The 15,000-nt window shown below is 36.2% G+C and overlaps 1 protein-coding gene across 1 annotated transcript; it reads left to right on the top strand.

Moving 5' to 3' along the window:
• The first annotated feature begins 3,280 nt into the window (after positions 1–3,280).
• Positions 3,281–14,082, top strand: LOC106880459 (uncharacterized). Its single transcript, XM_089341550.1, has 5 exons — positions 3,281–3,425; positions 5,232–5,347; positions 7,624–7,696; positions 8,261–8,910; positions 11,903–14,082. Exons 1-5 carry the CDS (start codon positions 3,281–3,283, stop codon positions 11,936–11,938), a joined length of 1,020 nt encoding a protein of 339 aa, XP_089197676.1. The 3' UTR covers positions 11,939–14,082.
• Positions 14,083–15,000: the final 918 nt, after the last annotated feature.

Here is a 15,000-nt window from a genome sequence, read left to right on the forward strand (position 1 = left end):
TGGACAAAATGCTGCTAAGCATTTTTTCCGGAATACTAACGATTCTGCCAGCTCGCTGCCTTCTAAATAATGCATATTTATTAAACAATCATGAATTTTCGCACGATCCTTTTTCTGTGTTATAAAAGTCAAAAGGTAAAAGAAACATAACCCTCGTGTGATTATATTAAGCAAAAAATTATCAACAACAGGCAGAAACTCACAAAATATTTAGCAATGCAGATACAAGATAAGACTACACAAAATTAGTGATAACAAAAATTTTTATATCTTGAATGGCTGTGGTAGGTGTGCTTGTTTGTTTTGGCAAAATACATCAAGTTGAGGGTTTATATTTATCAGTGACGTTCATATTTGATCGGTGTTTTGTTTTTATTCCTGTTAACGTTCAAATTCATATAGATATGTGGAACAAATGGTTGAAGGGCTGCCATTCAAGCGACTCTGGAAATTTTGATTTCAAAGTCACAGTCAGCAAAATAAGAAAAAGAAAAAAAAACAGAAAAGAAAGTACTGAAATTTGTTTTTGGAAATTAGATTTGGGTCTTGATGCCAGGACAAATCTGTAAAGTCTTCTCAAGAGAAAAATATTTTACCCGTTTTTATTGCTGCAATGAATAGGATTCAGACCTAATCTAATTTTCAAATATCTATGTTTGGCAGAAAATATTTGCAAATCTGTTTTCTTTGTATACCAAAAGTGTGATTATGATCTACTTAAACGAATTAAAAGTGGAATTATTTTCAAACTTTCAGACATCAGTAGATATAAATATTTAAAATTCATCATTTTGTATTAGGTCTCCATAGGTTCAGGGATTTTGTTGTTTTCTCTTTTCCATGAACGCGTCAGTTTTACCTTACGAAGTGAAGATGTGTATCTTTTCTCCTTGTAGAAAACCTATTAAGTTCATTAACCTTCGCAAACATGTCTAACAAATTGCATTACTGCAAATCCAATTCTCAACATGAATGAATTCTGCAAGATTTTGGTTATTTTCTGATAAAAACAAATTTTAAAAAATGATTAGCTATCTTCAGCTCTGACAGAAACCACACTCACAGGTAGTAAAAGTTGGTTGAACTCGAATTCATTATCCTGGCACAGATAAATTGCACAAATTGATTATTTCTAATTTCTGCAATATGTTTTCATTTTTATTTTGCATGTCATATTTATGGAATACAGAATGTTTCTCATTTCAACCAAATTTTTCCATGAATAATTATTGTTTTCCTCGGCTGCATGTCCACACACATTTCTGACCACTCCTATATAGCTTCTTGGCTTTCAGATATTTTTCAGCTGATTAGCTCCAGGATCTTTTTTTTTTTTTTTTTTTTTTTTTGTAAATCATTGTATTTTCTTCAAAAATATTTAAGATTTCAGTAAGCTTTCAAAGAACGATAAAGATACCGAGAGAGGCACGTGCTACACGACTCCAGGCAGATATGTGCAGCTTTCCAACAGCACGAAGTGCTTCTGTTTGAGGAGGGAGAGAGTTGACGACACTCACAGATTTTAGTTCATACCTGGACGGTCTGACGTGACTCTCGGAAGCGGACGTGACTCTCGGAAGCGGACGTGAGGTTTCTCCTGGGGGACTCTAGGCGTCGGTAATAACGAACTGGCTAATCTGTTCCAGAAGACTTTCCAGTCGGGAATTACCTTGGATAATTTCCTGGCAGTGTTACCGAGGGGTGCTACAGGTTCGAGACAAGCTCGTCAGAGATGTGCTCAGAGAGAGGAAACCGTTCTACACGCACTCGTTCAATGTCCGAACACTGTTGACTCGCTGAGTTATGTCAAACATCTCCTGTCACGTGTGGAACGGATCTGTCTGTGTTGTGTCGACGCCCCCAGGCGAAGAGTAGGATCTCCCAAGACATATAAAGAGAGGTAGTCTGGCCGTGGCAGGAGTGTTGAGTAGCAGTTGTGCAGCGGTTGAGTAGAGATCATCCAAAGATGCTAGATAGCAGTAACTTGAGACATAACAGTCTGTTAGCCAAGTACATAGAGATTATTGCCTCGCCACCTTCCTATAATTGAGTAGGTGATGCAGTTTTCTTTGTCTGGTAGCAATTGCGAAAGAGGTTGTTTGATGGATGAAGCTGAAAGGCATGAGGACAGAGACTTTCCTGTTTGGTAGATCCCTTATCGACATTTTCAAGTTTAACTTGAAAAGCAAAATGAAGACAGAGAGGGAGGTGCTGCCCTCGAAAGGTTGCAAAAATAAAAGTTGGTACTGCTCTAAGTACAGACATATGAGTCGCAGAACAGGAATTGGAGAGGGCACTTGCTCTTGTGTTCAGGGAAATCTTGGTTGGTGGTGTCCCTTGATTACCCCCCAGAGGTCCTCCTGTATTACGAGAACAACATCACTATCATTCTTTTTCCTTTTCTTTTCTTTTACAGTCGTATACTCTCTATCTTTCCTTTGTTTTATTGTAATTTTTTTGATCGTTTCATTATATGTAAAAACCCTCAAACCTTGTCTTCCCATTGTCCCATTCATCCGTCGCTCTGGTTGTAAATAAAAGAAAATATTATTATTATACTTATTGTTGTTGTTACTGTTGCTGTTTTGTTGTTGCCGCTAATGCTGCAGTTGTTGTTGTTAATCCTCATCATCAAAGTCATCTAGTCGTCGTCATCATCATCATCATTTCTATTATTAAAGTTGTGAGCTGACAGAAACCTTAGAGCATTGTACAAAACGCTCAGCAGCATTTTCCTTCCGGCTCTTTACAATCTCGGTTCAAATCCCACCGAGGTCAACTTTACCGTTCTTTCCTTCTGATCATTAAACACCGATGTCTATATGATCGACTTATGATGTGCCTAAAATTTGAATCTATTTATCATTATCATTATTATTATTATTATTATTATTATTATTATTATTATTATTATCATTATTATTATTATTATTATTATTATCATTATTATTATTATCGTTGTTCAGTAGTTTTATTTTTATAACGTGCTTTCACTTCACTACCGAGCGCAGCTCTGTGCGCCTTGGGTATGTGCTGTGGTTTGCTGTGATGCTCTTATGGTTACTGTGTTGAAAGTGTTTTGCATAGGATGTGTGCAGTGCCCAGTAGTGCAATTTTCTGTATGTTATATATATTTGTCACATACAGAAAATTGCACTACTGGGCACTGCATTTATTATTATTATTATTATTATTATCATCATCATCATCATTATTATTATCATTATTATTATTATTATCAATATTACTATTATTTTTTATTATTATTATTATTATCATTATGCAGGTTTTTGATGCATTTATTGTGATCGCTTCTTTCGCCCTGGATTTTGTATTCCTGGATAGCCAATGGTATGAGACGGGTAAAGATGCAAGTACTATTCTGGTTTTGTTGCTTCCTTGGCGCGTCGTTCGGATAGTTAACAGTAAGTGAACAATAATAATGTTGTTGTTAATGCTGTGGTCATGCCTTTAGATGTAATTAATTGGAGCCTTTAATCAAATCCTCTTACTGATCAGTCAGTCAGACAGACTATATCAAAGTATACAATATCATGGGTCAATTTCAGCTCATCATATCAATCAATTTTGCACTTGGTATCAGATGATACAGTGGTTTACTTACACCACGTGGTTTTTAGTGATGGCAAGCATGAAAACAACATGGTGAATCAGTGCGAAATCGATTGGCTGAAAAAGATCTTTAATGCTGTGTACTTTAATGTATACCCACTCAATTGAGAACTATATATATATATGTGCGTGTGCGTGTGTGCATGAAATTGACAAATATATGAGTGCTTTTTCTTTACTTTATGGGTTCTTACACACACACACACACACACACACACACACACACACTCACACTCACACGTATTTATCCAAGATACACTGGTTTAACATATTGTATTTTGAAGAGATATTTCTTCAATGAATATAGTGTATAGGATATCATAAAATATGAAATATTGTTAAGTTTTGAAAGAGAGAGATTCAATGGATATAAATTAATTTATTAATCAACTATCATCTTTGCTTACAAATGTTTCATTTCACATCTAATTTAAACTAATATATATATATGTATATATATATATATATATATATATATATATATATATATATAATCATAAATATACAGGGATTAGCAGAAGCCTGCTTCTCCAACATACTGAGAATTCAGAAATAGCAGTCAAAGAACTACTGATTCCAAACTACAAATTTTTTCTCTAACGATAAAGGTTTTTTCATACTGAGCTACTCGGCAAAATTGTTAATTATTAATTTTATTACTAATTGACGATTCCCTGCCCTATATATCTATATATATATATATATATATATATATATATATAAAATTTAATTTGTGGTCCGTGGGAAGAGCCATTCTAACAATGCGTCCTGCCCTAACTCTTCGAAACGCTTAGTTTTAGAATGGTGGCAGCTGATGAAGGAAATGTTCTCTATGTGGCCTGTGTGTTTTCTGTACTCCGTTTTTCATTTTGTTCACGTTTTTTTTGCAACGTCCTGTAGCCAGATATGCATCTATATATACCTGTAGATGTAGGTATGTACATATATGTATGTATATATGCATATACTCATATATTATTTGCATTATATATATATATATATATATATATATATATATATATATTGATAGAAAGGACAACAAAAGAAAGAAAGAGACCTCGATATTATGTAAATAGAGGAATTTATCTGTAAAAATATGTGACACTTATTCGGTAGCCATGATAAAACTCCGAGTTTCGGATGCCGGGGTGGGAGCCCACGCCATCTCTTCAGTTATCCGGCCATTGAAAATTCCTAAAACACAGGAATTTTCAATGGCCGGATAACTGAAGAGATGTTGGCGCGGGTTCCCACCCCGGCATCCGAAACTCGGAGTTTTATCATGGTTACCGAATAAGTGTCACATATATATATATATATATATATATATATATATGTATATGTATATATATTGCATTTCAAAACACCTTGGGTGGAAAATCTTCAGGGCATAAAAAAGGACAATACAGAGGCTACATTTTGATTGGTTGAAATACTCCAATATATATTCATAGTTTTCTACCACGCTCTTACTTTCTTATCATTTCATGCTTTCCCACCCTATTTCTCTCTCACTTAATCATCCACACTTCCACTCACTTTCAAATTCACACATTCTCTCTCTCTCTTTCTTTTTTTTTTTCTCTTTTTTTTTCCAGGTTTCCTGATGACAGTCAACAGGAAACATCACATAGAAATTATGACTGTTAGAAAATCCAAGAAAAAAGCAGACATGAAAATCATTAAATTACAGGCACTGATAAACGAAATCACTGTAAGTACCTGGAATTGAAACCCTCATAATGGGTTGTACAACGCTCCTTACTAACACCAAGGTCGTGGTCTTTTTGCTCTTATTCATAATTGCCGATATTGTTGTTGTTGTTGTTCTGATTGTATCTATGTAATTGCTTAATTGCTTTGTGTACGCGTCTGAATGAGGGAAATACGTGAATCTGAAACTGTTTAAATGTATAGGTACGACCATATGTATTCCTGTGTCTATACACACACACGCGCGCGCGCACACACACACATACACACACACATATGCACCTATACACGCACACATATTTACATATGTATAGAACAACCTAATGTTTTACACACTCCACCTCAAACCGTACCACAACCTACAGCAGCACTCTCCATCTCGTCATAGACACAACAACATACTGCCGCACTCTACACCAGATCATACCCAACTGTCCCTCGTTCTTCTCCCGGCACTCGACATCATACGGTACCTCACTACGTCAAATTAAACCACACCATACTTCAGCACCCTGCACTGCATCGCACCACAAAGATACTCCAGCATTCGACACTCCCCAGCCTCCTACGAAATGTCGCACTTCATACAGATTACACTACATGACACAACATTCACCTACTTTTAGACCACATCATTCTCCAGCAATCTACAGTGCTCTATAATTGTCTGCAATACAACGTACAATACTCTACACCACAACGCAACATATTGCACAACAACATACCCCATCACTCTCCACCTCACCACAAGACACGACACCATTCTTCAGCACTGCACAGCACGCAAAACCACACTACAACTAACCATACATCTTACCACTTTATCCCAGACCACACAACACTCAACTGTTCTGCGCGACACTACACCATACTCCAGCAATCAACATCACAGTGCACAACATCATACTCAAATACTCTACACAAGGCCTAGCCAACTCGAATTACATTGCGGCCCACTTTAATCACAGAAAGTTTATTGAGGGCCATTTGTATACTGACAGAATTGAAAGCATTTTGCTTTCCCATGCTATTATTGCAATAATAAATGAACGATCGTCGATTCAACATGACGTGTTATCGTTGCAAAAACCGGAAGTATCTTTCTTTTTTACTTTTCACTACAATCTTTAATTTTTGATAATTTTTTTTAAATACTTGTTTAAATAAACCCATTTCAAGGAAGTATCAAGCGGGCCGCCGCAAGATAAAAGTCTGCGGGCCGCAAGATAAAAGTCTGCTGGCCGCATGCGGCCCGCTGGCCTCAGGTTGGCCAGCCCTGCTCTACAGTACCACAGTACCATTCTACAGCACTCCACAGTACCATTCTACAATATAACACACCATACGCCAGTATTTCCACGCCACACTACACACTAGCATTCTCTAGTACTCTGCACTACACCACAAAATACTCCAGTCTCTATACCATACCACACTACGCCAAAACATATTCCAGCACTCAATCTTCCACCACACGCCACGTTACAACACGCAACAACATACTACAGCACTCTACAGCACTATACCTGTTACACTGTACCATGTGTCTTAGTACCTTATTGCTCTTTACCACACTACAACACACAACTCTACATATCTCTCTCTCTCTCTTTCTCTCTCTCTTTCTCTCTCTCTTTCTCTCTCTCTTTCTCTCTCTCTCTCTCTCTCTCTCTCTACCACACCAAACTACATTCTTTGTCACACCACCCCATATCACGCTTCACCTAACCCCATCGCTCTGCCTCTATCTACACCACACTACTCTGCTCACTCTACACAACGCATCACTCAATGCAACACCATCCTATACCATTCACACCCACAGTACACCACACTATACTACATTACATCGCACTACAGCAAACCATACAGAAACTTCCCTACCACTTCTAGTGACAACCTAGAATTCTCCAGTGTACTGAAAGAAAATATTGCAGGCATTAACAATTTCAGAATTCTCGTTGTCTGGTGAAAGTTCTGACAGTTTATCATCCAAAATCAAAATGTTTGATAACCAAATTAAATCTTATCAATTGAAGATGGTCTTAGTTAAACATTGCGAGCTCTCATTTTATGCAAAATAAAGAAAGTTACTGTGTTTAACGGTTAAACTATTGAGACACGTTGCTTCGAATCCCAGAGCTTTTCTTGCGTTGGAAATAACATGTGACTATTAAGGTTGAAATATTACGAAGCATTACTCTAAACAACTTATTTTTGTTCATAATTTTTAATTGCCTTGTTACCTTATCACTCGCGTCTTCTATTTTGTTTCAGAGAGATGTAGAGTTACTTGTAGCGCTTAGCAGAAGCAGAGGCGCCCCAGAACATGAAATAACCGCGTGTCTTTGTAAGTATTCGCCAGATTGAGTTGGAATTCTGTCTGCACAGAAGTTTTTAAAAATACTATCTTCAGTTCTAATAAATTGTAAAACCGTGATTTCTGATACACGCGATCTTGTCCAGAAATGGGCAAAGAGGAATCTGTCCCTGTCAGACAGAGGTGGGGATTGTGTACATTGCTCCTGTCATCTACTACCGCCTGACTGTCATCCCTTGCTTCATTGCTAATCAGTCTAGAGCGCTTACTTTTCTTGAAATATAACATATACACCCACTATCCATTTTTCATCTTCGATATCTCATTGTTGTTTATATTAGGCGTGATCGGATACGAAACGTCGTCACAAGATCCATGCAGGCTATAATTCCTATTGAAAATCCGTAAACATTAACCATCACAAATTTTGTCCATTGTGATAATAATTTTATCATTCTTCACTGATAATAATATTTTGAATCGATTTTTCTGTGTAAACGTATTTTTATTTGATTTTTCTTTGTAAATGTATTTTTATTTGATTTTAATATTATTTGTTTTTTCTTTTTCTTTTTTTTTTCTTTGTTATGCCAGATGGAAAAGGCCGGCGTGGTGTGGCCATGTCAGCCATTTCCTCGTTTGCGTCACTGATGCTCATCTCTACGTTGGGCAAGAGTAACGTGGCAGGGGACACGGAAGATGATCTTTATGGCCGCGCCCTCGAAGAGGCAATGAAAGACGATCAAGACGACAACGATGACACGGCAAACGGCATTCTCATGGAAGAAGACGAAGAAGAAGATGACGACGACGATGACGACGAAGAAGATAGGGTCGGTGACGACGATGATGACGACGACGACGACAATGACAATGACAATGACATTGAAAGCGGACAACGAAGCTCAATTAGTTCAGCAATGGACGAAAACTTAAACTGTCGACGAGCCGTGAAAATGGCACGAAATAAAGCTGCAGCAGCAGCGGCGGCGGCGGCGGCAGCAGCAGCAGCAGCTGCCAGTATTGCAGGTAGCAGTAGTTCTGCAAGTACTTCATATGCTCGTCGCAACACTATTCCACAGCCAGTGTTGGCAACTTCAAACCGCAGCAGTATGCTATATTATATTAACAACGGCTATGCACTCCACGAACCAGATGATTCGGATACGGATCGGCGGCCAAGTCTTCTAAGTACTAACTCTATCCATAGTCTCCCCGGGTTACCAACAAGTGACACTTTTTTGGTAAGTGCCTTTCTTTGTCATAATCTATGTCCGATTTCTTCACGCCATTTGTTACAAATTGTCAGAAATATTCATAAACACACTCGATTACGTATCTAATTTTTCTGCCAAAGAATTTTAACCTTATTGCAGAAGTAGATATGTAGAATTCTCCCCTTGAGGTAAGTATTTTGGAGCGAAGCTTCAAGGTGTTGGGAAATATAAACAGAATTGTTTCTTGTAGGTCTCTTTTGCCGAAACGCACCAACACCGGTAGTCAAGTGGTGTTGGGGGACAAACAGAGATATATATATAGAGAGAGAGAGGGTACGGTGAATAAACTGTCGTCTAAATTACGCAAAAATGAAAATAACACTCACATCTCATTTTAACAAATATATTTACCAAAATTACATAAAACTATCTTGAAATACTAAAGAGTAAATTCACTCAATAAAATCGCCATTGGCTTCAACCACGGCCTCCAGACGACTTCGGAATTTCCTGCAGCTCATCTGGACGGTCTCCTTGTTTAAGTTGGTGAATGCTGCCGTAATCCTTGCCATCATCTTTAGTGTTACAAGAAGTTTCCTTGATCTCTCGATCAACTGCGCCCCACACATAATAATGAAGGAGGCTGCAGTCTTGGGAGTTAAGTGACCAGATGCTAGGGGTGATGTGGTCGCAGAAATTGTCTAACAGCCATGACTGGGTTCTCTTGCTTGTGTGGCATGGTGCAGAGTCCTGTTGCCACTCAGAGTCTTCCAGTAGCCACCCTCTTGACACAGGGCAGCACTGTCTCTTCCAGGCACCTGATGGAGGCCTCTGTGTCGAGTCTGAGGCCGTGTGGGAAGATGGAGGCATAACGTCACCATCACTAGTGATCACTCCAAACACCATGATGTTGACTGGATGTTTGATTTTTTTTTCACCCTCGATACAGATTGCATTGTCCTCGTATTGACACCCAAACGCTCTGAAATGTTCGTATTGGAGCTTCCAGCGCGAATACCAAGCAGCACAGCATGTCATTTCCAAATTTCTAGCAGAGTGAATTGCTGTTTTTTTCTCGCAGACGATGCCCAACTGACCCTACCATATTGTATAGTCGATAAAATAAAATAAAAACAATGCGCATGCGCGAAATTAAAAATATAAAATGATGACGATTTATTCATCGCACCCTGTATATATGCACGGCGGGCTCCTTTCTGTTTCCATCAACCAAATCCACTCTCAGAGCTTTGGTCGGCCCAAGACTGTAGTCGAAGAAAGACACTTGCCAAAGGTGCCTCGCAGTGGGACTGAACCCTGAACCATGTGGTTGGGAAGGAAACCTTTTACCACAAAGCCACGCTTTTTTAATTCAGGCAATTCCAGTGGATTCGTCATGGTTTAAATTTAATTTTTCTGTTACTTGAAAGACTAGCGCTATAAATACTAAAAGCTTGGTTCTTTTACATATTTTGTTTAAGATCATTCTGAAGAATGAAAACAAGCATTAGTCTACATGAATTCACATTAGAGGCTTCAGTTCTTGAGACCTATATACAAGTTCAATATGGAGTCTAATGTCCACTTGAAATCTGTGAGTAATGATGGACAAGATGTATTTCAGAAGAAAGTTAATAATTCAAGGAGTTCCCCAGAAGATACATATGTCATAAGTTCTAAAGCTTTTGTGTGGTATGATGGTGTAACACTTTACAGCAATAGCCGTTTGTTGGAGTCGTTAAATGTAATAATTTAGCGACTTCTGGGAGTACACTTGTCCGAAGTTCTATGCAGTGGGACTGAACCCATATTTTTGTTGGTGATGATGTGGGTGAAGTTTAGATAATTAACATAGGCGTACTTTATAACACTAAATGTCGCATACTGAAGAGAAAATTGTACCTTAAGGTTGTGGATATTACAGGCAATATGGAGTAGAAGTAATGTAAATAACTAATGAGCGAAACACTCCGTAAAATACTTTTTTTTTTATAGTGTATCAAGATATAGAGGAATCATGGACGGAAGTAGAAGATGAACAGGAGCATAGTGTGTTTAGGGCTCATTTAATGCCGAGGTTCTGTTGGTGCTTGAACGCTGGTTCATAGGGATTAAGAGTATAGCAAAAAATATCGAGTAAAGCCCGCGTTTTTAAAAGTGTTAAGATGACATGGTTGATGGGGAAATAAGTCAGTTGAGTATTCCAACGTGACGGACAGATTTTCCACATTCGTTTTGCTTTGAATACCTTTCTAAAGGGGTTGTTTTACTCAAAACACCAGCACTAGTTAAATATTTCTAAGATAACCTTGGCTCAGCACCTTTTGTAACACGCAATTTTTCTATATATTTTATAAGCAATCTATGTGTGTTCATGTGCAATGGTGAAACGTTTTATTCAATACATACCATCACCAAGTGACATTTCCTCAATTTGTTCAGTCAATAATATATCGAATTTAATTAGAATAAGTGTCACGAGCGTTTACATAGGAAAGGTTCTACCCTACACGAGAACTTCAATTTTTGTTTTTATGTAGAGTTAGAATACGAACCAGAAAATTAAGGTCGGTAGATTGATGCCGCATTAGTTCAGCTGCCTGCTATTATGGAAACTGAAAAAAAAAATGAGTTTGCGAGAATTACTAGTAAAGAGGAGATACATTTGTGTGATTTGTTATTAAGGAGGAGATAAATTTGTGGGTTGTGTGAGTAAAGGGGAGATAAATCTATTTGATACGTGAGTAAAGAAGAGTCTTCTTTGCAGGAAAGAGTTTTGATTAACCATGACAGGCTCTGTTTCACAGTACACCAGCTTAGTTTATTTCACGATTAAATTAAACTTTGTTATTTCATTGTTTTATTTTAAAACTCTAAAATCGATTCGTTTTTCTTTAATACTAAATATGTTTAGCTTCTCTCTCACGTCACTATTTTTAATTTTCCTTCTTTCGATCTTTTTTATATCCATAATTTTCCCTCTATTTTCTTTTGTCTTATTTTTTGCTGTGTTTTCTAGAGTTTTGACGTGGCAACACAAATGACCTACCTGTGAAGACGAAGAAACGTTAGTATGTGTTTTACACTTTAACATTTGGAAAGCTTGAGCCATGAACATGTGAGGAGCAGTAGAGAAAAGATGAAACTTTCTTGATCATCATCAAATGCTTCCCAGTTAAAATGGTCGCTTTTTGTTGGGGGAACCGGGTAACGATGCCACTAAATATCAGGGTAGAGAAAAGAAGAGAAGTCACTTAAGATGAGGGTAAAGAAGCATTGCTTAAGAACCGGGTAAATGCTGAATCATGGTAAACTCGTATGTTGCAAAACGAATGGGGTGGAAAAAAAAACGAAATCAAGGAAAATGTGGACAGGTGAAGAAAAACAGTAAAAATAATAAAAGCTATGAATGTTCTATGATAAATGTTGTTGGAAGAAAATATATTCAAAATAAAGATGGACTGTTCAAAGTATATTCTCCCAGTTGACGGTTTCACAGCAGGTGTAATACAAGGTGGCACCCACCCACAAACCGTATGTTTAAAACAATTTTAAAATGGACAAAAGTGGAAAGAGAAGTTGAATTGAGCGAAGAGGATGAGGGCAACAACAGCAGCAACGACAACAAAAACGAAAATTAAAACAACATAGACAACAACAGCAAAGCTTTCCAGTTCGTCGATAACTCGTGAAAATAGCATCGAAACGTTTCATCTTCAAAACACCGATATAAATCACATATTCCGTACATAGTGTACGATGTAGGATATGTGGAATCCAAAAACAAAAAAAAAATAAATAAAATAAACAATACACGACATTACCTTACGAACAATGAATTGTAAAAGCATTCACGGTCACGTGACTGCCCGTATATGTATGTTGCGAGTGTTGTACATGTGTACAAGAAAGAGAGACAGAGACAGACAGAGTGAATGTGTGAGTGTGTAAGTATGAGTTTATATATGTGTGTCTGTGTGTTTACGTGTATTATTAAATACACTACAGGATATATTATTTACAACATATAAAACACACCAAACAATTCAAACCAACTCGCACCCCCACCCCCACCCCCCACCCCCCGTTACACGAAAAGGGTTAGTTTCATGATTTTCTTATTTCGATTTTGTTCACTTAAATTTCTTTATTGAACACTTCTAGTTACTTACACCTTCTTCTTCTTCTTCTTCCTTCTACTTCTCTTTCTCTCTCTTCTTTTTCTTCTTCCCTTCTCTTTTTCTCTCCACCTCCTCTTCCTCCACCTCCTCTTCCTCCTCCTCCTCCTCCTCCTGCATTGATTTCATTTTATTTTTTATTGAAGTACAACAAAAACGAAAACAAGAAAACTACACAGTAACCAAAGACAGTTTCCGGAAGAAGCCATTTTGGCTGTCGAATATTCTGATTTTCAATCTTTTTTTTTTGTTTGTTTGTTTTTTGTTATAATAACAATTATATATTTATAATTTCCCATCTATTTTCCATATTTGTTTTTGGGTGGGGGCGGGTGTTTTGCCAACATATTTTGAAAAATCAGTCCCTTCTTTTACCTGTTCAAATTTTGTTTAAACATACGTGTACATTTTTCACATACCATGACGCAACATATACAGCAAAACTACACACACACGCACACACACATTTATACACACCCATTCATATAAACACACTCATGTTGTTCAAAACGTATACATACATAAATACATGCACACACACATATATACGAGTATGTATATATACATATATATGTATATATACATGCTTACACACACACACACACACGCACGTATATATATATATATATATATATATATATATATATATATATGCATGTATATATATATACATGTATATGTGTATATATATATTCGTGTGTATGTACGTCTGGAAAATTATGCATATGTGTTCTTATATTTGTACTGTTATCTATGTATAGGTTTCTACAAACCTACATTTATCAATGAGCGTATATATATGTGTATATATATATATATATATATATATACGTGTATATGTATGTATGTATATGTATGTATATATATGTATATGTATGTATGTATATACATATGTATCATGTATGTATGTATGATGTATGTATGTGCGCATGTATGCAGATATTTAGGTGTGTTTGTTTGTGGCTATATACACAAAATTACAAAATTTAGTGAGAATTTTTTTTTTAATAATTTTTTAAATCATACCAGCATCATCTAATTTATCAAAGATTTTTCTTAACAGTCCTTGTTGATATATATATATATATATATATATATTATATAATATATATATATATATATATATATATATATATATATATATATATATATATATATATATATATATATATATATATAAATTTTTAGATACGAAAGGAGAAAATGGTAATAAAATCAATGGAAACTAGTTTAATAATTAAAATTAATGTATTTGTGAAATGTCATGTCTGGTCGGATTGTAAACCTGAAGATTGGATTTGACAACAGGTGCGAGTCTTTCACACAAGCAGTTTTATTATAAACGGAGTGGTTCAATTATGAAAGAATTCAGATCTTCGACCAATAAATTCAACTCGCAGTAAAAGTGAAGTGGCAAGAATGAGAGTTAAAGAATTCAAAAACAATACAAAACAAAAAAAAAATAACGAAAGAAAAAAAATGAATACGCAAAATATCTTGATATAATTTGAGGTTAATTTCATAGTAAATTCGCATGACGGGAAATTTTTGGACCAGCTGGAAAGTTCTTGATAAATATTTTGTCCCTTTTTTATTTGTTTTTTGTTTGATTTTTTTTTTCAACTAAGATTTCTATCGAAGATGTATTCATTGTGCATCTTTTGGGATCCTTTTTGTAAAATAGTAAATGATGAGTAAAGAATTTTGCCTAGAAAATTTAATATAGACAAAATAACCACTTTACCAAAACGTTACATCCACGAGAGATTTTCATACGCTTTGATACGTAGTGTACAAACAAAGAAGTACGGGCGAAGTGTAAATTGTGCGACAGTCAAGTCAGTATACATTCAGGGTTTATCCAAATTTATTTCAAGTGCCATTAAATGAATTGGTTTAATTCTTTTCATTTTTAATTTGAGTGTAAGCTGTGAGTCAG

The sequence above is a fragment of the Octopus bimaculoides genome, chromosome 24 (assembly GCF_046866305.1).
Source record: "Octopus bimaculoides isolate indiv1 chromosome 24, ASM4686630v1, whole genome shotgun sequence".
In the NCBI taxonomy this organism is placed as follows: domain Eukaryota; kingdom Metazoa; phylum Mollusca; class Cephalopoda; order Octopoda; family Octopodidae; genus Octopus; species Octopus bimaculoides.